At 39.5% G+C, this 23,364-nt stretch overlaps 2 protein-coding genes across 2 annotated transcripts in view; one reads left to right on the top strand and one right to left on the bottom strand.

The window, feature by feature from the left end:
* RPRD1A (regulation of nuclear pre-mRNA domain containing 1A) overlaps nt 1-12,108 on the top strand; it is a 43,931-nt gene extending 31,823 nt beyond the window's left edge. The window contains exon 7 of the mRNA XM_069853408.1: nt 8,786-12,108. Within this exon, the coding sequence (XP_069709509.1) occupies nt 8,786-8,935 (150 nt within the window). The 3' untranslated portion in view covers nt 8,936-12,108. The remainder of the gene's footprint in view (nt 1-8,785) is intronic.
* A 2,619-nt stretch (nt 12,109-14,727) lies between these two features.
* C3H18orf21 (chromosome 3 C18orf21 homolog) lies at nt 14,728-22,277 on the bottom strand. Its single transcript, XM_069853412.1, has 5 exons — nt 22,188-22,277; nt 21,162-21,184; nt 20,227-20,426; nt 16,979-17,187; nt 14,728-16,553 (listed from the first exon to the last, which is right to left on the bottom strand). Exons 1-5 carry the CDS (start codon nt 22,259-22,261, stop codon nt 16,400-16,402), a joined length of 660 nt encoding a protein of 219 aa, XP_069709513.1. The 5' UTR covers nt 22,262-22,277; the 3' UTR covers nt 14,728-16,399.
* Nucleotides 22,278-23,364: the final 1,087 nt, after the last annotated feature.

The raw sequence follows: 23,364 nt of genomic DNA, 5'->3' as shown, positions 1-23,364 counted from the left end.
AACCTCTTTTTACAGTCTTTTTATTATAAAAAAATCTACCTAGCTATTTGAGCAATTCAGAATTGGATAAATACTGTAAAAACGGGTACGTGTGTCAAATTTGCTGCATGAAAATGGTTGTTTGATAGGAGACATTTACATTGTGACTTTTTTTGTGTAATTGCTCTGTGCTTTCTATTGGTATTGTTTCCATTATGCATAAACATTCTAATCATAATATTGCAATACTAAAGCTTTAGATTAAGCACTGGTTTTTGTTGTTGTTTTTGTTTGTTGTTTGTTTCTCTACGCATTGTTAGGAAGTTCAGATTCTGCTCCTTTCTGGTTGGTTTTAGAAGGGGTTTGATTATTTGCTTGCTTCATGCATGGTAAAGTTTTTATTGGAGGTATTTACAAAGGATGTACTAGGGGCAGTTTCAAGAAGTAAGTCAGAATATCTGCTGCTGCTGTGTAGTTCTACCTTTCCAACTTTACCTTTCTCATGCTCCCATCCTGATCGCTGAACACTGCATTTGAAGTATGTATTTCACACTCAGCAAAAGGGGAGAAAAACAAAATTACCATGCAGCATATCAACAGTTTGTCTTATGCAAATAATTATCCTCATCAGTCATGTAATCTATGGTTTCAACTCTCAAGTGACACTGAAAGCAACACTTTCAACTCCTGTTAAGGCAAATCAGGCTTGTGAATGCTTCCCTTTGAGATGTAACTAAATTCTCTTCAGAATCCATGTCTCTAAAATGAATATTTCAACCTACTTAATGAAATTGTGAGAGTTAGTTGACAAGTGTAATGTGAAACTGTCTAGCTGCTGATAAAATTGATTAGCATGTATGCACATTGTATGACCCCCTGGCATTTCTTGGTTTATTTTGAGAACTATTCTTTAAAAATCTCTTTAAGAAGTAGTCACATACCCTTCAGGTAAGACTGTTGTGGGATTGTAATTAAGATGATGTCTTTAAATAATAGTTTATTTTATTAATTAATATGCATCACTGTGGACATTTTATGATTGAATGGAGGTAAATATAAATCAAGTAATCCTAGCAATACTCCTGGTAATTAAACTTGTAAGTCCCTATTTTCTTTTCTTTAACTTTTGTAAACATCGACCAACAAAACAAAGGACAAGTTTGTAATAGCACAATCTTAAAAAAATGACCTTTTCTTTGAGATGATGTCATTAATGTTTGGACTCGATGATCCGGTGGGGCTTTTCCAACCTGGTGATTCTATGATTCTATGATTCATGTGCTTTCTCAAAGTATTATGGAATGGGGAAAACCCTCTATCTGTCAGGAGCATGCATTTTGATACAATTAAAGCCTTTGGAGTAATCTTACTTTAAGAAATCTCTGATGAGTATATTGAAATGTAACTAACACAGTTACATTTTAATAGCCTGGAGAAGAGGAGGCTGAGGGGAGACCTCATTGCTCTCTACAACTACCTGAAAGGAAGTGTGGAGAGGAGGGTGCTGGCCTCTACTCCCAAGCGACAGGGGACAGGACAAGAGGGAATGGCCTCAAGATCCTCCAGGGGAGGTTTAGGCTGAGAGAGTTTTTGAGCTTGGCCTAAAGAAGATTTCTCCTGCAATTACAAGTGCATACAGTTGTTTTCCAGCCTGACCATGAGTCAAGCACCTGACATGAGAGCAGAGAACTTCTTCCATGGGTGAGTTGTCCACGGCTGCCACAAGTTTAAGTAATGGGGATGTGGAAGCCGATAGGTTTGAACGCAAAACTTGGACAGGTGCCCATGGAACCTGACACTAGAGGCTGCAGAGGTTAAGAAGGGATCCAGGACTAGACATCACACTAAAGAATGGAACAGGTGATCCACTGGCTGAGAAGAAAGGGAGTGACTGTCCAGAAAAACATAACATCATGGAGGACTAAAATGGGAGGAACTGGTATTCCTTTGGACTAAAGAGAATGAAAGCAAAAACTGGTACGATGAGACAGAGAGATCTGGTGGAGGTATTATATAGGCAGAGAACAGGGACAGATTGAGTATAGGACGGAGGATTAATAGATGGAACTGGAACAAGATGCAGCCAGAACTGTAGGCAAAGTAATAAGTGCACACCAGGACTAGATGGGGGAGGAATTCAGATATGGAGCCAGAAAGGAAGGAAATGGAAACGGGCAAACCTCAGCTGTGATTATTTATATCGGATTGGAATACGGGCATGATGGGGCTCTGAGAGTGTCCAGCCTTGCTGGACAAAGAGATTGGTTCTAGGAACAGTGTTCGAGGAATAGAGATGAAAATCAGGAGTCCAGAATGGATGAATGAGACTTGAGACCCAGGTTTAGCATGGAAGGAGCCAGGCAAAGAAATTGCATTTTCAAGGAATGGGAGGAACAGTTTGTGACCATTGTGAAGGACTTCACATTTCTGATAATCACACTTCAGATAGGAAATGTCCTGGTAGAATGCTTTGTTGCTGTTCACTACTGCTGCACTCAGGAAATTACACTTTGAAGATCTGCAGTGAATTCCTGTATTTACCACAGCATAACAATTGATGGAAGGCAAAGTCACTGAGGCTTTCCCCAGATGGTCACTAGTTTCATTTGTAGGTTTCAAACTTCTGAGTTTATTGCTTGCTATTGCTTCGTTTGCAGACAAGCTGAGAAGTCTCTAATATTTTATCTTAATTTAGAAAATTTACTTTGAAACATTAAGTTCTTGGTAGTTTTAAGTACTAAGAAAAATAAGATACTCAAAACTAGAGGATGCATTTCATTTTCATCTGTCAGCTCAAAGAACTTTTCTGAAGAATAAATTGTGTTTAATAATGGTGAAGTATGCCATTAGAAAACCTATGAGAATATTAGTAAATCTGCACGCAGGGTGATGCATAGAACAATAAGGAATAAAGCAGTCACTAGGTAGGCTCTCGTTGCTTCAGTGCTATTTATTTTGCTCTAAATGTGGTGAGGCCTAGTAAAAGTGTTAGTATCATGTATGCTAACATACTAGTAAAGTATAATGGTAGGTTAGCCAAGTCAGTGCTGTCCTCAGCTTATCCTAACTGTCCTTGCTTTTTCAATCTTTTGTGTGTGTGATGCATATAGATGTGTTCAGACTCTGTTCAGTGTCTTAATTGAAAGTTATTTTGCGGTTTTGTTCATCTTTAATACTGGTAAATATTTTGAGCCTTTAATCATACTGGTAAGGAATATGAGCCATGCGAAATTTTTAAAGGCAGCACAAAATTTAACCCTTCTTATCTGTTTCCAGAGTGATGATGAGGCTTACCTGACTCCTCTAAGTCTGGTTTTTAGTCTTTCTTGCAGAAAAATATGCAGACTGGATGAGGCGTTAGATTTTAACAGGATGGAGGCCATAAACAAATACTGTGTCTCTGAATTTCAAAATCTAGATATCTGCTTATCATATTTCATCTGCCTTCATCTGACCCTTTAAAGATTTCTGGTGGTTTATGTGCTGTTGGACACAGCTTTGCTGTGTGACACAGCTCCAACATCTGTACCTGAAACTGGAAGGTTAGAACAGACCTAGAAAGGCAGAGATCTCAGCTTTAAATATGCTGTACATGCTGGCTGTGGATGCTGATGTACACACATGCCCTTAACACCTTAAAAACCGTTTAAGCCTTTTGGGTGTTGTTTTTCTGTATTGAGAGTATTCCACCTTACCCTTTCTTTCTGTGGCTAACATAGGTGCAGATTAAATATTTATGTTTTCTGCAAAACTTTTATTGTTGCTTTAGAATCAGACTTTGTTTGTTTCACTTTGCTATACATTTTCTGCCATGCAGTATTTTGATGCATGCCATAACCTTAGTGATTAGATGAGGTTTCAAAGTCACATTAATGTTTTAAAAGGAAGGCATCTCTGTGGAGTTCCAAGGTTTTTTTTAACTGTACCACTTCCCTGCGGTAATTGCAGAAACTCTATATTAAGATCTATTTCTGTTGGAAGGGAAAATATCCTCTGCAGTGCACAGCCTGTTTGGCTGGACCATATTTTTATTATTCATGATGATTGTAGCATCTAATAAAAAGTTATTTGGCTTTTTTGCTTAGTATTCATTTGATAGAGAAGTACTATCCCACACTAACTGGGTGTGGGATCCATATGTTGTTAGCTTTGCTTTCACAATATCCATATTCTACACTGTTGAGTAATGGAAACTGTAGTAATCAGTGGGATTTTAATAAGCAAAATAACTTCTCCTAATTACCGCATAAACCTAGTTTTATGACTGGAAGTACAAAAAAATTATTGCTTGAAAGTAGTGCTATCTTAGACCACTGAACAAACTGAAGAGACTTTAATTCCATACATCAAGTTGCCCGTATATCCCAAGAGTAAGATTCTCCATAGGTAGCAAGCAATATAAATTATGCTCAGTGTAGCAAAAGAAATCATCATACTTCTGCCTGTCCTTTACTGTTTTGAAGTAAATAGCTTGAATCTTGCCTCATTTGCATAGGGGTAATTTGAAGTATATCTGAAAATCAACATAATGAAAACAAAATTGAAGTTCTCCGTGAGGATTTCTGCAGTTAGGATTGTTAACATGGATAAATTGTTACTCGATTGTATAGTAGTATATAGAATTTCTAATGGAGCAACTATATCATAAATAACACCTAGATATCGCCATTCCTGCTCCTCTGTCTTAATTAAGTCACACCATCAACATATACACTGAGGAAAAAGGTTGTAGGCACATGTGTGTGCTGTCATGCTAAATCATGAAGGCTGTACATATAACAAGTATTGTTAATAATGAGTACTTAATACATTCCAACAGTCCAGGACTAATAAGGTAACACCAGGACTATATTAACAACCTTAAAAACACATAAGCAACCCTTCAGAAGTGACTAGTGATTTTAAATAGAATCAGACTATAAAAAGCAGCCTCGTTGGAAGTACCGCAAAACTGCTAAGTCACTGTACTTCCAATGCCACTGTCTCTTGAACTTGCTCTCCAGTCATGAAAACTGGATATTTCTAGAGATTTCTAGAATGATTTGGGGAGTGTCATGGAAAACGAGGTGCTCTCGGTAAAATTAGTGAGATTTCTACTTGTGGGGAAGGATTGCCATGGACATTTAACCTCTAGCTGCAGATCTCATGTATGCTTTGAATTACCAAAATTGTATGAAAATTGGGTTCCCTGGCTTATTCCATGTCAGTAATATAATTAACTGTAAAACCTCATGTGATTTTTTATTAACACTAGTTTAATAGTAAAAACCTTGAACAAATTTTCTCAAAGCTCTCTATTTCTGAGAAGGCACAAGGAAAAAGTTTTGACTCCTCATGAGTGGGCATTCTGGTAAAGGTGTTGGCGAGAGGAAGACGACTGTATTATATGGAAGACTGAATTTATGAGAACATTTTCCTTAGCGAGAAAAAGGAATCTACTGTCAGTAAAATTGATCAAGCTGGTGTTCACTAGGCAACAAGTCCCAGGCAAAATTTATATGGAAAATGTTGCATGTCAGAAATGTGGTTACTATGGAAATGATTTGTTATCAGCTAAAGGGAATTCTAATGGAGTCAAGCAACTGGTAATCTAATTTAAGGCACATTTCAGGTTTTGGAATAAAATCTAGAGAGGACACAGCTACTAAGTGTGATCTCTGTGTGTTTGCGTAGCATCATGCTTTGAGCTTATGAAGAGATACCGATTTGCTGCTTCACATTCTTCATTGACAAAGAGCAATTCAAACACCATTTACCAGAATTAATTGCTGGAATTATTTTAAGAGTTTATTTCTTTTAATTATTTTGGGCCTTTTGAGTGTTTTGATTCTGCTTACAGTTCTACTCATCTTCTTGTACAGCAGTACGTTTTTCACAAGAGGCCAGGTCTCCTAGCTTCAAGCTTACTCAAAGCCCTTGTTACCCAGTGCTCAATCTCCAGCCATCCTGCTTCTCAAAATAGTGATTCTGGTTAACTAGTGTTCTGTATATTGCAAAACTGCATCTTTTATTAAACAATTAAGCTTACCTTTCCTCTTCAATCTGGACTAAAACAGATCCTGAAAGAGCAAGAAGTATTCTGTTGTTGGCTTTTTGCATGCAGGCAAAATGTCTCTTGCACAGAATCAGCTCACTGAAGCCTCTGGATACTGCTGTAATTTTAGATTTAAAACAGTAAAGTATTTGTGGCCCTTGGGCATTACTATAAGGATGTAGTATCAAGATACAGCCCCATTTGTTTCCATAGCCATGTCCTGAAGTCACTAGCACCAGCCAGTGTGTTTGGGGCAAGTGTAAGCGAGTGATGGTTTTCCTATGACCAAGGAGATCGCAGTTGTGAGACTTCTTTTGTGTTTTGTGTTATTATCATAACAGCAACACTGCTTTGGTCTGTGTACCGTCACCAGGTGTTTAGAGTTCTGCCGACTAGGCATCTGTAATTAATTTTCACTGTATTTAGTATCTCATAGAACTCTGAACTGTATGTAATATTTGATTTTTAAATATAAATTATATTGAGAAATTGATGATCCTAATTCAGGGACACTTGATTTTCTCTTTCTTTGTAAATATTTAATTATTATTTTTCTTAGCCATGGGTTACCTTCTTACTAAGAATTTAAAATTTCTTGTGGTTCTCTTAACTGCCTGCAGTAAGAGGGACATACTGCCGCTAACAGTCTCCAACTTTGTTTTTATGTGTGTTGGACCTTGTCCAATAATCTTGACCACTGAACATTTGTATTACTGTATTGAGTTCTACTACAAAAAAGTCTTTTCACTGGCCTTCCTTCTTATTCCATGCTATTAATTGTATAGAAGAATATTTAAAATTATGTTTAGGCCTTGTAAGTATCATGATTGTTATCTGTCATAGATTTTTGTCACAGTGGTTTTATACTTGCTAGAACTTTCATATATTTCTATTTGGCACATTTACATGTGCTTTACGTGCCAATGTAGATTTTTTTCCCTATTGTTATTTATAAATGGTTATAATCATGAGATCTGGTTTAACCGTGGGCTGATTATCCAAGTTGTAGGTTAAGTTTCTTGTTATTTCTAGACATTCCTGGGCTGCAGCAAAACCTGCAGCCGCTCTAGAAATCATCTGCATTTGATGTGATGTGAATTACAGTATATTTTCACAAAGCACTGCCTTGCCTGCTAATGCTTAGTCTCTTCTGCTCTCCAAAGAAATGTGTTTCCAAGTTTTTGAAATGTAAATATTCCTGTAAATTGTACCCTAATCTTCCTATATTTTGGAATAACTATTTTCATTTTATACAACCTGGTATTCTTCTCTGTTAGGTCTCGTATTCTTAATAGGTTTATCTTGTATAATGTTTCATGTGAAAAGTGCATAAAAATCATTAGATATATGAATTAAGAGTAATTTGACCTGTATTCCAACGCAATGTGAAATTTTAATGTAATTCAAAAAGTTTCTGAAAACTCAGGCTTTTATTATAAAAGTTAATTAAAAGTACTTACGATTATTCAGCTTGATGGGGCCGATCAGCAGGCCTGGTTAAGTAGAATTTGATTGATTTTTATTCTTTTATCAGTATAAGCTGAAAGTAACTTCTTTGACATCAGTAAGTTTATTCTCCCATACTAGAGTATATGTGCTCTTTAATATCTTCATCAATGATATTTACAGCAAGATCAATGCACCTTGTGAGAACCTCATGAGGTTCAACAAGGACAAGGGCAAGGTCCTACACCTGGGTCAGGGCAATCCCCGTTTTCAGTACACAATGGGGGATGACGTGATTCAGAGCTGCCCTGCAGAGAAGGACTTGGGGTGCTGATTGATGAGAAGCTCCACATGAGCCAGCAGTGTGCACTCGCAGCCCAGAAGGCCAAATGTATCCTGAGCTGCATCAAAAGAAGCAGGTCAAGGGAGGTGATTCTGCCCCTCTATTCCTCTCTTGTGAGACCTCATCTGGAGTATTGTGTCCAGGTCTGGAATCTTTAATGTAAGAAGGATATGGAGCTGTTGGAATGTTCCAGAGGAGGGTTACAAAGATGATCAGAGGGCTGGAGCACCTTCCCATACGAGAACAGGCTGAGAGAGTTTGGCTTGTTCAGCCTGGAGAAGAGAAGGATCTGAGGAGATCTTTTAGTGACCTTCCAGTACCTGAAAGGGCTGTACAAGAAAGCTTGAGAGGGACTATTCATAAAGGCTTCTGGTGATAGGGTGAGGGGAACAGGTATAAACTGAAGAGGGGAAGATTTAGGTTTGATACAAGGAAGAATTTCTTCACCATGAGAGTGGTGAGACAATGGAACAGGTTGCCCAAGGAAGCTTTGGCTGCCCCATCCCTGGAGATGTTCAAGGACACATTGGATGGGGCCTTGGGCAGCCTGGTCTAGTGGGATGTCCCTACCCATGGCAGGGGTGTTGGAACTAGATGATCTTTAAAGTCCCTTCCAACCCAAGCTATTCTATGACATGTATCGATTATCCTTACTACGGTTTCTAAGAATAATCCTGTTCTAGTAGTTGTATAGAGAAACATATGTCTTTGTGTTAACTGGGATTGTCTTCCTTGTTTAGCATTTCTGCACTTAGAATTCAAAGCAAAATTGTCCCATGTCTATGCTTCTGAAATCAGATGCTGAGAAAATGCTGGTACTGGTGCCTCTTCCTCCAGTATACCCAGTTCTCTGCGTTCTCACCTATTAAAGGTTGCGTAGTCATCTAACTGATAGAAGAGGTACTTTCTTTAGGAAATGTCAAGTGCAATAAATAGGATTATATTGGCAAAAGAATTTCATGTTGAATTCTTCTGCATTACAGGAGTACAAACGCAAGCTAGCCAGAGTTTCCCAAGTACGGAAAGAACTCAGGTCACGCATCCAGAACCTGCCTGATCTCTCTCGACTTCCCAACGTCACGGGTAGCCATGTACACCTACCGTTTGCAGGAGACATCTACAGCGATGACTGATTACAAGAACATCCTTCCATAACCTCTACTTTTCTGTGAAATGGGGGGTAGGTCAGACTGATTGGTACTCTTGCAGTATTATTTTTGTATATTGTTGGAGAGTGTCAGTAAAAATACTCTAATAATTTATAAAAAATGGTTTAAAAAGTTGATTTGTTTACTATTTTATTGGCCAGTAAACACATGGGTACATTTATAAAAGTGGCATCTGTGTCTATTACATTGAAGAATGGATAATTATATTATCTTTTGTAAAGATTTTAGTTGGGTGCCCTGTAAAAAAACATTCTAAGATTTTTCTTATGTATCCTATATTTAATGTAGGTCAACATATAGAATCAACACATACTTCTAACTAGAGGCATTTCAGTTGCTAGTGAGGGAGTGAAATGTGGAAATTGCAAGCTTATGTTTGCAAAAAAGTTGATGCAATTTAACACAAAATTAAAAGTGATCTCACTGTCCATTACATTGAAATTGCGCACTTCCAAAACAAGTCAGGTGGGTTTTGTTGAAGTGAATGTTAGTAACCAATTTTGTATTGGAAAACATGTCATGTTACACTGAGTAGATCTTTAAATGACTCAAGATATTGCAATAATTTAATATCACTTAAAAGTCAGCATAAGAAACTATACAAGCAACCAGTTTAATTATGTTTCAGAATTGTGACTTTCCTTTTACAGCTGCTTAATTTCTAAATTGAGGGACCATTCATTTGTACTCTAATCCCTTTTTGGAACATTCATCTCCATCTAGAAAGGTTAATCTCAGAAATGTGAAGCCATTCTACAGCTTTAATTAAATCGAAAGGTCATTCTCTAAACTGTCCCAGTTGTTAAATGTCCATTATTAAAATTTGACAATGCTATGTACCGTGATAATACAGCCATGCAGTACATCGTCTTCCACTGAGAAACCCCAGGGGCCAGCACCAGCTTCTAGCTCCCCACCTCCACCCACTCCAACAAACATTTCTAGATCTTGATTGCCTTTTCTCACAGAACAGAAAGAGACGGTTCAGGCCGATGTATACGTTAAACTGTGGAAAATTACTGCCGAGTCTCTGTTTCTAAAAATCCCTTTGCATGGCACAAATATAGTATTTGTCTGCAGGTAGCTGAGTTTGTGAAAACTCCTTGTTACTTTACTATGCACCAGTTTTTAAGTTTATTTAAAAACTTAAAGATGCAGGCAGGCGTCTAGCAGGTTGCCAGAAAGTTTAAGCTTTTCATTCAATTGGAATTAGGTATGTAAGATTAAAAAATGCCTGCCTGTCCCTTTGGCGTTTAGATGGGCTGCAAGTTTTTGAGTTGGATATATCATCAGAGATTTTGTTCCTGGGTTTACACTTGTCAGGAATTGGTTGGCATCAGTCGAGTTCCCAGTTTACAAGCTTAACACTCCTTCTCATGTGAAAGCAAATTTTTGTAAAAAAACCAGAATATATTCTTCCTTTGCAAAAACCACAATAATTCAAAATAGCCCTGGAGTGAAATTGTTGAAGACGGTGATCTGTCACTTGTAATTGACTTCTGTAAGGCTAATTGCTAGAATACTTGCTGGATGTGAATGGAGAATAAGCCTTCTTTTTAAGATAAGTACACTTGGATTAAGCACCTCAATCCAATTATTTTCTTTTATAGAAGTTGCCATGAATTAGACCTCAGTTAAGCAGGGAAAAGCCTCAAAAAGATAAAAATACAAGCTCTTTACATAGCATTCCATAGCATGCAGTACAGAATATTGATTTAATCAAAAAATTGGACTGATGAATAAGAAACCTGAAAATAGTTCATCAGAGCTCACTAGCTGTCCAAAGAGTTGTAAGTTTTGAGTGGCAATTTTCCACTCCGTACACAGGGAAAAAGCCCTAACTATAATAACAAAACAAGAAGGGTAAACAGTGAACTCATTGTTGAATCCCATCTATGGAAAACTTAATTTGTACTCAGGTGATTGTAAGTGCAGTGGCATGGCTTGTTTGGAGTGCGTTGAAGGGTCTAAGTCTTGGTAGATACTCAAAACTATAAGGAATTAAGCATGAACAGTCATTTGCTACCTTAATTAAAAGTAATAATAAAGTTGAATGCTGAATTTCCTTGATCTTTCCAGAGTATTAAAAAAGACATGACACTTCCTTCACTAGACTTGATTTTCATATTCATAACCCTTAGTGTTAATGTTGTTTATCTACAGATAATGTAGAGCTGATAAAGGAATAAGGAAAAATCTCACCTTATCCTTGATGTATGTAAGTTTTCATTTTGAGAGTGCGCTATTTTCTGGATATGTTTTTCTTTCTTTTGTGAATTTGTTTACTTCAAGGAATATTTAATAGTTATTTTTTTTGGAAACGATCCCTCAACTTCTGTTTGGAAAAGAGGACTTGTGGAAGGTAAAGCCAAGTGTCACATAATAGTGGCAGTATGGTGTGTTGCTTTTTATTTATATGGGAAAGGCATCGTGTATCAATTAGTTAGAAGATTTATATTGTAGCTGTAATAGTATACCAGGAGATAACATGATACAAGTGCAGCCCTCTAATATCAAAAGTACCTCCAAATTCTCAGGTTCCAAAGCTTAACGTATGTACTTCTGACGTCTCAGGAAGAAGAGGTTGGGTGGGGAACAGAAGAGTGCCTAAGAGCTAAAAGGGATAACATGCCTGAGTGGAAATTAAAAGCAAAACAGATGTTGCCTTTTGTCAAAACAGAAATAAGAATGTGAAACTCTGGACAGTACGATGATTTACTTGTAGGTGGGATTATACAATAAAACTGCTTTGGGGTCTTATCATCCTGGGAAAGAAAAGATGTGAGTATACCCCGTCCCTCTAATCTAAGGTGGTCCGACTCTATTCAAACCAGAATGCCCACTCTACAAAAGTCATAATTATAAATATCCGAGCATTTTTCATGTAATAATAAAAGCAGAATGATTAGATTATTTGCTTCATTATATTGCACTTTTGAGCATTCTCGGAAAAAAAAAAGCAGAGATAAACCTGCAACACTCTGCTGTGTGAGAATGCTTACCTTAGAGGTCACTGGGACTGCTTGTATATTCTAGTGTTTGCAGGCTCACACTGTGTTTTTGCAGACCATTTTAAAGATGGCAGGAATATTACCCCACTTAGTGGTTTTAGAAACAAATGTCAAGTCAGTCCTTAGTTACAAAAATTACCATTCTTAGAAATTGTGTTTCATTACTCTTTTTGGAAGTTAAACTACAGCCTGCAGAAACGTTAGCTTGTCTGTTTCACTCCGTTAATGTTTGTATTAATATAGGAAACCACCTCAATTAGCCCCTAGCAACACAAGCCAATCTACATGCTTATTATGTATTTTATCTGAGTAGTCTTCTGAATGTTGAACTGTGTGTGAGCTTTCATTATGATAAACTAACATTCCTGTTTATCTGAAGCTTAAAAGACAATGTGTTAGGGCTTCCATGGACAAAGGTCGTGGTAAATCAGTTTGGTACTTCAGTCTTGACCCAAAATACCTACATCAGATGCAGTTGCCCCCTGCACAGATGACCATGGAAAACTTGGAAGTCATGCATAGGCTTGATTTGCCTTCTACAGAGGAGCTGGATTTCAATCCTTTGAAACATAAGCAAATACATTCATAGGTGTGGGGTTTATTTCAGTGGAAAAACTAGTGAACTAGAAAACCAGCACGTCTAAAATTTGACCGTTACATTTATAAATATTTAGGGCCGGTTCTACTTATTACTCATGCATATAATCACAGTGACTATTCCTGCAAGTAAAGAAAGCAGATTCAAATGTAGTTTCTGAAGTGGAATTTTTCTTTAATGAATGACCAATTTTGTCTCGGCTCTTATTTCAGTGTATCATTTATCTTGATTAAGTAGTAAATCTCTTCCATCTTGTTATTTAGAAATCTAATTCCGATTTCATCTTTACAATATTTAAAGTATCCTACTAAGCATGATGTTTTTGTGGGAATTTGCAAAACTTCAATAGCATTCGTTACTTGTTTGCAACAAAAATAGACATTTGTTAAAAGCTAACAAGAAAACTTTGAAATGTAAAAATGTTTCATTATTGTGCTTTTCTGACAGAACATGTAATTCTTGTGTAATTTATGTCCTCAGAATAACACCTGTATGTAAGCTATTTCATATTTAATAGAATAAAACGTTGTTGTAAAAACATCTTTGATATCCTTGTTTATTGCTTGCCTACTCAATCTCATGGTGTGAGAAATGGCCTTTGTGTAAACAGCTCCCTATACTTAGGAGTCGACCAAAATCTCAGTGATGCTGAGGAAATGATCAGTACTAATTCTGCAGTTTATTACTCCCTGTATTTTTATTTTGTACAATAAAGTGACAATTTTCAGTGAAGATGATGTGTGTCCAAAGGTTGGAGGTCCTATCTCTAGAATTGTAGATTTCTTAGAAAGAAATATTGTTGATATGCCATCCACTTTGGCTGAGGTTTGTGTTTCTTCAGAGGAGAGGCTGAGTGCGAGGGAAGCTGTTGCAATATGCCAGCCTGAGGTTCCCAGTGCTCAAAAATGGGAAAGCGGTTCAAACTGATAAATAAAACATGTTTTGGTTGGACTGGTTTTGTTAAGGTACATTTTGTAGCATTTTCAATAGAGGATATGATTCTATTACTGTCTGTGATCTATTTACCATTGCATAGGTAGAATTTGTAGGAGCTGGAAAATAACTCTTACTCTATAACTAAACACCTGTGCACAGGGGCACATACTTAAGATTGAAAACCTTCTTGGCTTTGCTTTACAAATCCGGGTGAAACTCTGGCCTCACTGAAATCAGTGAAGCTGTTTCCTCCTCTTGCAGCTCTTCAGCTGCAAACCAGTTAATGCTGCACGGCAGAGGTTTGGCAGGGGGGCTCAGCAATGGTCTGTTGCAGCCAACAATTAACCTTCAGTGTTTCATTGAGTACAGGAATATGCCAAAGGGAAGAGTGTGTAAGATGTGTATGTATGTGTACACGTATGTAGATATACGCATCTGATGTGCATATATGTATGTATATGCCTATATACATTATAGAGATATGTACAGACATACATAGATATCTCTCTCTCTATATATATATGTACGTGTATATATGTTTTTTCAATACACCAATTCTGTGGAAGTCCAGTAACAGAAAAAGACTGCATTAAGAGGCTTAGGAATAATGTAAAAGCACTTCAGATGATAGAATGTAACAACACACTTCCTGTCCAGCATTTTGAAGCAGGCTTGTAAAACAAGGAATGGCACATGCCGAGTGATTTTTTTATTCCCCATTGTTTCCACAGAGAAGCCTAAGAGCTTGCACTAGTGATTCCCTTACAGCAACACATCTGGACGTGCTCGACAACGCTGGTCATTGCAAAGAAAAAGATGCTGCTCGGGGCATGACAAGACTGCCTGTGGAGTGCAGAATGCTTGAAGCTCAGTGCTTGCCACCCAATACACTTTCTGGAGCTGCGCACCCCAGACTAGCTCTCCCTGTGATCCTGTGGACAGATTGTCTGTTCACAGCACCCTGCCTGTGCCCGGGACCAGGTCTTTGATCCATGATCTGAAGTTTTATCCAAAAGGAACACGACTCATACTCTGAGACCACTCAGTATTGTCTAACAAGCACAGTAAACATGGGACAACTGGGAGATATTCAAAAGCACACGGTTGATTTATGCAGCACGTGTTGGTGCATCTTAAAACATAGCAGATGACCATGCTGATTCCACATAAGCCTCACAGAATGCACAGCATTAGAGCACCTGATTTGTGTATTTTTAATATAAAAATTTATTGCAAAACTTGTTTTTTAAATACTTTTTTGTAATGCACATTTTCCCTCAACAAGATTGAAGTGTTTTTCCAGACACCTGGATCATAAATACAGCAACAACAGATGAATTAATGGCAACTTCTACGCTGGAAAAGGCGTAACTCCAAGGTCCATATTTTGATCAAAGAATGACAGTTAATTTGATCCTAAACGTACATAAGAAACAAATGGCAGTGAACCTTTCAAAGTTATTGTGCAAGTGCTCAGGAGATATAAAAAGGTTACATGCCAATCTTCTAGACTGTAAGTAGAACTTGCAACAAACTACTTTCCCCTGCCCTTGATTAATTTCAAGTCTGCCAACTGATTTTCTGGCCCCATTTCTTCAGTGATGTTCATCAAGTCTGAATACGCTTAAAGGGAACTATTCATTACAACACAAAAGAGAGGAAAATAAAGACCTTTAAACTCAAAAATTTAAATGAATTTAACTGATTTGTTTGTTTTTTCAGAGGGGAAATCTGAAGTACAATTCACAGAACTGTCGCCGCAGACTATACACACAGCAGGCTGTACTCAGTCCTGAACAGTGAGTTTCTACTGTCCTTTCTCATATCTATGCAGAACTGAAAATGTAAAACCTGTCAATGGAGACTCCTTTAGCCTTGACAATGGTCTATTCATATCAAAACACTTCAGTGCAATGTATTGACTACTGTCCGGGGCAAACTTACTTTTCCAGATTGAAGTCCAGCAACTCTGAAGCCTGATAACAATGAAAGACATTTAAGAAAGGAATTCTCTCCTTAGTCATTTCTTCATGATACAAAAGTGACCCATTTTTGTAGCACCAGGGTAATTGGAAAGGAAGCATTCCAAGTTTTTTACGACTGTGCCACTCTCCTAGCAGTAACAACTTGGGGTGCTGATAGCAGCCTAGCACGGAGCTGCCAGCTGGCATTGAGAGCATCCCATGTCAGAGCGCTGTTTCACAAAGCTCTGCATTATTCTGGGGCCAGTATCATCTGCAGTCCAAATCACAGATAAGATTCTTAAGAAAATGAAGGAACTTAATCTGGTGACACACAGTTCTCTCTTTGCATGTAAGTACTGTCTTAAAGAGGAAGCTATTTTGGAACTTTCCTAATAAAGACTGTGCTGACATTACCACAGGTATCAAAAGAAGGGAACACTACATTGAATCCTTGAAAATATACCTGCAGAAAGCGTCATGAAAGTGTCTTTGTTTTACTGAAACACACAAAGCAGGGAGGAGATAAATTCTGTTGTGATCTATCAACTGGGACAGTGAGGTGGAGCAAACTGCAACCCCCAGCTCCCAGACTGCTTTCAGGTCTGCCAACCTACCTTGGTCCTGCTGGACCCAGTGTTGTCAACTTTCTCAAAGGACAGATCCTGACTTTTAATTCTTGGGGATTAGAAACTGCAAAACATCTTCAAGATTCCAAAGTAGACTGGATATTCTCTCATCTCTTTCTTGCAGATAATCAGACCCCTTAGAAATACAGCTTGCTACTAAAAAATACGGTCTGTGCTTTCACAGGGTACATGCTGTTAGCTTAAGTTTTAAAGAAATCATTAACCTTGTTGACTTAATAAAACTGGATCAATACCTATTGCTGGAATCTTTATTACTCTGAAAGAATGTATAACTAAAGTAAGTTCAAGAAGGTTTTTAAATCTGCCTTCTGGTTTTTCTCTTTTTCTTCTAGGCTAAGCATCCGTTTTAGTTTAGAAAAGTGGAATTTGGAGTTTCGGGGAGTCCTGGAAGCAGAGCCCGTTGTCGCCTGTCCGGATACAGACGTTCTAAAAAACAAAAAGACTTGAACATGTTAAAGGTGAGGGATCAGAATTAACACGAAGTAACTATGAAAACACATGTATATATTTGTGTGAAAAATTTTGAACATAGCAGATTTTCATGCGAAAGTAAGCAGTCACAAGCATTACTTTGCTATGCAAATTTTAAGCCAGACATTTCACATAAATGACAGACATATAATTGTTCATTCTTTGCACATGGTTGCTTTTTGTTAGACTCTCCTGTTTTAGAAGTTGGAAAGTTAAAATTGATCTCCTCAATCACACCCCTAAAGAAAAACATTTAGTTTTCAATTTAAAGTTTATTATACAGTGACTGATCTGAAATCAGTGCACGATGCCCTTCCCCAACATGACATAATACACTCTAATTGGCAAAGTGCATCTTTAAATAGGAGAGAAACAGGTACCTGGGAAGTGATGAAGGACTGCTCCCTTTAGATCCAAACCTATGGCAGCTCAGAGGGGTCACTTTGTTTGCTGACTGAATTTTTACACCTGGTGTCCTCAGGCTCGATTCAATACTTGGAGTGCTGGAATTGCGTGTCTTGGTAGCTAGAAAATCCCTGCTTTCACCATAATGTCTTGTTGTTTTGTTGCATGAGTTACAAGTAACCAGCTAAGGAGAGAAGAAAGGAAATATCAACCATTTTTTCACTCTTTCCAGCTCTGTGCTATGAAGCCGTTGTAAGAATTATCCAAATCATTCTCCAAAAAGCATGGCACAAATTCAATATTTGCTTAAGTGAAACATGAGATATTAAAAAGCAACATATGCTTTGCAACTAACTATTTTCATTCAGGTTTGTTAAGCCAAATATATCCTATGTGTTTATACAGAAATTGCTCCACTCCCCTAGGAACTAATTTCAGGAGACCAGTAACTCTGAATGTAACGTTGTACAGAGAAATACAGAAAACCACCCTGCCAAAACAGCAAGATGAAACAGCACCTGAACTGGATATATGATATCTTGAGCATACATTAGGGGTATTCATATTTTGCTCAAAACCAAAACATAGAGTGTGATACATATTCATTAGCATATTCTACCCCAATGAAGTAATATTACACACATTCCAGGGAGTCTTGAAATAAAATACTTAAATTACCAAACACTCAAAAATAGTAACCCATATGTAGTAACAGAAAGTCTCAGTGAACAAAGAGAAAGCTTTCTATTAGTGCAAAAATACTACAATACAGAGAAGCTTCTAAACAAAGGGCACTTTGGTTTCTATCTGTTTACTTCTAGGCTGCAGGCAACTTCCAGAGCACAGTGTGTCGCAGAGGTGCATCAGAACAGATAATGTCAAGACAGTCACAGCAACTGTCAGATATTCCTGATATCCCTGACTGCCATGGCAACTACTCTTATTAAGAGACATGAGAGTAATACAGCCAGACAACTTTATGAGGCACGCAATTACACTGACAGAAAAACAGTTATGTGATGTTTCCAGTTAAAAAAACATACTCCAAAGAATGTCACAAAAATGTCTAAGCAGTTTTGAAAACTATACCAACTAATTTCTCATTTCAAGTATGTAAATTTACTTAAATTCAGTTTGCTTCAAAGTAATTACATTTAGAAATGCCGAAATGAAATGTTTTCAGTTAAGGGTTTTAACTGTCTCTAGACATTATTTTTTCAGCCCAACAAATTAAAAAGGAAAAACATCATTAACTTACACACCCCAGGTACTGATGTATTTCTAGTTCCCCTAGATGAAATTCAGATGGGGAAAAAACACTCAGCATCACATGATGATTTAGCACTCCACAGAATTTAAATGGAGCTGAACACTTTACAGTGCAGGAACTAGCAATGCACAGCTAGTTTCCATTGCCTGAATTGCATATACAGTTAATTCCAAAAAGTTCAAAAGCCCTGAAGTAGTTCCCATGTTATACGCCTTTTCACGGCAGCAGCATTCTCAAATCAAGTTATTCTTGCTAAGAAGGGTGTCAAGAGGAACAACCTGTCACATTGTTGCTTGGTTTAATTTTCATCCACAGTCAAATTTTCATTTTCTCAAGTCTTGGGTATTAGATTATAGGGATCTACATTGCTAATTTTGAGAGCTGTCAGTTGCTGACAGTATTCTAAGTACTTAAGAACAGTAATACTCAAATCATAATCCACAGCACTAACGTGAACTGAACTGAGCAGAAGTGCAGCAAACTGTAATTACATCCCAAGATTAGAATATTACCCAGAGTTTAACCTGGACCTATTTAAAACTGAATTTTAAACTACTGATATAAATGCAAAGTGCATCCTACAAACCTCTCCAGCTACAGAATAAATGCAAGAACCCATCAAAATTCCCTAAGGCACTGTTCATTAGTTGACTAAAGAGACAGTTCTTAACATGCACTAGAAGTTTGTGGTCTTCTAGCAGAAAAAAAAAGCAAAGATTCCAGTTTCTCAGATGCCTTTTCTCTTGCTGTTTTTTGCTGCTTAGCTATGATCTACAGCATGGAGAGAATAATAGCAAGTGTGCCTCACTGCAACACCTTCTTTAGCTCTGACAGCTGAGAACCTCTGTGATACTTCCTCAGTTTAATTTTGTGTTACTGACTCTTTAATTTTGACTCTGCAAATTCTACTCCCCAAACCAGCAGACCCGCATCTGAGAAAATGCCCAGCGTGCCAGGAACAACTGGGCACAATAGGGTGCCATCTCATTTACTAAACATCTGTTCACATAACCTGTATTAATAGTAATGCATGTGTTTGCAACAGTAGATTAAAGGTATACTATTATCCTTCAAAATAACAGTAATTGGTATAAAAAAATCACAATTGAATCTTATGTTCCCCGAGTAATTTTAGAAAAAAGAACTGGAGCCCCAAGAGCAACATTAACTTGTTTAAATTGCCTACATGGTTTAGTTTGGAAAGATTTCCTATAAACAGTAACATTCAGACAAATGTAAAAAATTTGATTTGTACAGAAGATAACAATAAACTGATGTAGCCATGACAATCTACTGAGAGAAATGAACTAAAGCTTCCAAGTTGTAGATGTATCTATTTTTAGACAACGGATACAACTGAAAAAATCCAACACTTTATCAGCCAGTCAAACCCTTCTTCAGGGCTGCAACAAAGGCAGTGAACGTCAAGCTACATTTACTGGCCAAACAGCCTGACTTCAGTAAATAGCACGTTTTAATTCACATTTTAGGATATCCTTAGTAATGTAATTCTAAGGATTCTAATGGATTTCTGTATCTATGTGGCAGTATTAAGGCTCTGCATCTAGTAGAGTTGCCTCGTCCTAGTTCTGCCACAATGAGAGGAAATAAGGAATAGGCAAAAAATCTGCCAAAACTGCCATTTATTGCAAAGCCGCACAAATGAGACAGTGGCTGGAAATTACTTAATTTTCAGCAAGATCTTAGACATCTGCAGAATCTACCTAGACTATTGCTAAAGAAATCAGAGGGAGAGTAGAGCTGTTTGTGCAGCTTCTCTGACGTGTGGGCTTCGGTGTTTTTTTGGAGGGAAAAAAAAGTGTAGGTGGGAGCTAAAGAAAGGTGTAGGTGTGAGCTCCACCTCTAAGAGAAGGATTTCTGTATGTTTTTTATGCCACTGAAAAATTTCAGGGAGATAGCTGTCATTTGGCAGTTACAAGCGTACATCCTTACCAGAACATTTCTTGACTCCCTGTACTTTTTCAAAAGCTTTGTCTGTTTCATGTTAAGTTTATGGTTCCTTGCCTCTCGTTTAAGAATTTTCTCTATCTGTGGAGTCACTTTCATCTTTGGTTTGAGACGCACTCGGCAGGCATCTGGAACCAGGAACTGGAAGCAGTAAGGGCATGTCCTTTCTAATCCACATTCCTTACCTACAGGTCAATAAAGGTAAAAGAGTAAAATTTAAATGAAATAATAACATTTCATAGACAAACATTAAAATGGTATGATTCTATTTTATCATTATCTAAGTAGATATGTTTCTATTTTCAGATGCAACCAGAACACAAGAGGAAGCTGAGCACCTGCATGTGCAGCAGTGTGCGCTCAGCTGAACACAAGTCACACTAAGTTTATGCGCAGCATAAGTTTACACAATACGTAATCATAAATTTTGCTGAAAAAATTCAATTCCTTGCTAAAATTCTTTAATTACAGAGGCTCATAATTCTGCAAGGAGCTTCATGCAGGCCCACCCTTTTAGTAGAACAGTGACACCAAAACTTTCTCAAGCTCTCTGCTCCTCTTAAGGGAAACAATATGATAGTGTCTCAGCCTGGAATGAAGAAATATCATCAGGAAAATTTAAGATGCTCTTGCATCTACCTTATTACTTCCTGCTGCCAGAGCCAGATTAGAGCATCTCTAAACCCCTGAGGGGGCCCTGCTGATTAGTAAGTGCTGCCATTTCTACCAGCAGCCCTAAAGCAGTGCAGAGAAAAACTGGAGAAGAAACGAAAGCCTGCCCCCATTCTTAGGGTCACATTTCTGCCCTGTGCATTGCTCTCCAGCCAGAGGAGCCCTGGCAGGTCTGGGTCAGCGGGCTCCTCTCTACTCTGCTGCAGCCACCCCAGCCCTGTGGTACGATCCCAATACCCCTCACTCGCCTCGGGAGCTGCGGAGCATCCACCTGTGAGAAGAAAGAAAAACACAGTGTCACCTGAAGGGCGTGAGGCCAGCAGGCGGGGCCACCCATGCCTCATCAGCTGGGCCTTCTCCCTCCTGACCCCCAGCACCACCTCTCATGGAATCATAGAGTCACTAGGCTAGAAAAGAATTCTTGGATCACAGAGTCCAACCATTCCTATCAAACACTAAATCATGCCCCTGAGCACCTCACCATCTGTCTTTTAAATACCTCCAGGGATGGTGACTCAACCACCTCCCTAGGCAGCCTGTTCCAGTACCTGATGACCCTTTCTGTGAAAAGTTTCTTCCTGATACTCCTGAAACTCCTCTGGTGCAGCTTGAGGTCATTCCCCCTTGTCCTATCACCTGTGACTTGGGAGAAGAGGACAGTTCCCTCCTCTCTACAACCTCCTTTCAGGTAGTTGTAGAGAGCAAGCAGGTCTCCCCTCAGCCTCCTCTTCTCCAGGCTAAACAACCCCAGCTTTCTCAGTTACTCCTCGCAAGACTTGTTCTCCAGCCCCTTCACCAGCTTTGTTGCTCTTCTCTGGACTCGCTCCAGAGCCTCAACATCCTTCTTGTGGTGAGGGGCCCAGAACTGAACACAGGATTCGAGAAGCGGTCTCCCTAGTGCCGAGTAGAGGGGCAGAATCATCTCCCTGGACCTGCTGGTCACGCCGTTTCTGATCCAAGCCAAGATGTCATTGGCCTTCTTGGCCACCTGGGCACACTGCTGGCTCATGTTCAGTCGGTTGTCAACCAACACACCCAGGTCCCTCTCCTCCAGGCAGCTTTCTAGCCAGACTTCTAGTCTGTAGCTGCACAGGGTTCTTGTGCCCCAAGTGCAGGACCCGGCACTTGGCCTTGTTAAACCTCATGCCATTGGACTCTGCCCAGCGGCCCAGCCCGTTCGGATCCCTCTGTAGAGCCTCCCTACCCTCCAGCAGATGTAACACCACCTCCCCCTCCGCCCACCCCGTCCCTGGAGGCCGCAGCGTTCCCCTTACAGCAGGAAGCGCGCCTGGCCCGGGCAGGGCCCCGCCAGCCCCTCCGCCGCCACCTCCTGGAACCACCGCCCCATCCCGCCCCGCCGCGCCGGAAGCCGCCACCGCTCCGCTCCGGCTGCCGGGAGCGAAGGGGGGAAAGGGACGGGGGGAAGGGGGGACAGTGCCGCGTTTCGGCCGGCCCGGCGGGAACCCGCGGCCGCAGCGCTATGGTTCCGGGCGCGGGCGGGGCCGCGCTCAGCTGCAGCCGCGGGGCGAGCGGGGAGGCAGCCGGGGTGAGACAGAAGGTGCTGGAAAATAATACTCTGTAAGACTCGTTTTGGAGTTGTAGAAAGCAAGCAGCCTTCATCAGGCCTGGGCAACGAGAGGGAGCGATCTCCATCAATCGTGTGCCACAAGACAAGAGCTGGGACAGAATGTATTTCCCACTTAACGTGCATATGGATAAATTCTCCCAGAAATCTTACGCGTAGGCTGTTGCTTTCCAAGGACTCGTTTTAACGTTATCGTGAACTTCACAACAGTCAAAACTCTTGCTACTTTGGAGCTTTGGCTCCAGCTCTGCCTGACCTCACACAGACAGTGAGAGACTGCGAACAGCGGTGATTGCAGCAGAAGCCACATCTGCTCAGCACAGATCACGCTGCACACGAGATGTTATCGGCTTCAAAGAGTGAACAGCGTCTTGAAAAAACACGATTTTAAAGAAAATATGCTATCACGTGCTCCCTGACTTTCCAGAAAAATAGTACTTGGATGAAGCTTGCCTTTGGCTTTAACAAAAGATATTCCTCTTTTTGTGGAATACTTCTACTCCTTGTATCGGGTGGAGCAGCCATCGTTTCACTGCGCCCCGGCCACTGGCCACCAGTTTGGGCTGCATTGGTGGAAGATCATTCACTGGGCACTGGAACAGGCTGCCCAGGGAGGTGGTTGAGTCACCTTCCCTGGAGGTGTTTAAGGGACGGGTGGACGAGGTGCTAAGGGGCATGGTTTAGTGTTTGATAGGAATGGTTGGACTCGATGATCCGGTGGGTCTCTTCCAACCTGGTTATTCTATGATTCTATGATTCTATGATCATGCCCTGCTGGCCTCCCCATCCGTGCTGCTGCTGTTCTCAGGGATCCCTGCCACACGCCCCCAAAGAGGGGCACGATGCGCTCTTTATGAACGGCACGC

The sequence above is a fragment of the Phaenicophaeus curvirostris genome, chromosome 3, assembly GCF_032191515.1.
Source record: "Phaenicophaeus curvirostris isolate KB17595 chromosome 3, BPBGC_Pcur_1.0, whole genome shotgun sequence".
Classification (NCBI taxonomy): Eukaryota; Metazoa; Chordata; class Aves; order Cuculiformes; family Cuculidae; genus Phaenicophaeus; species Phaenicophaeus curvirostris.
Note: the sequence above shows the minus strand (reverse complement) of the source record. Positions and strands in the feature narration are given on the sequence as shown.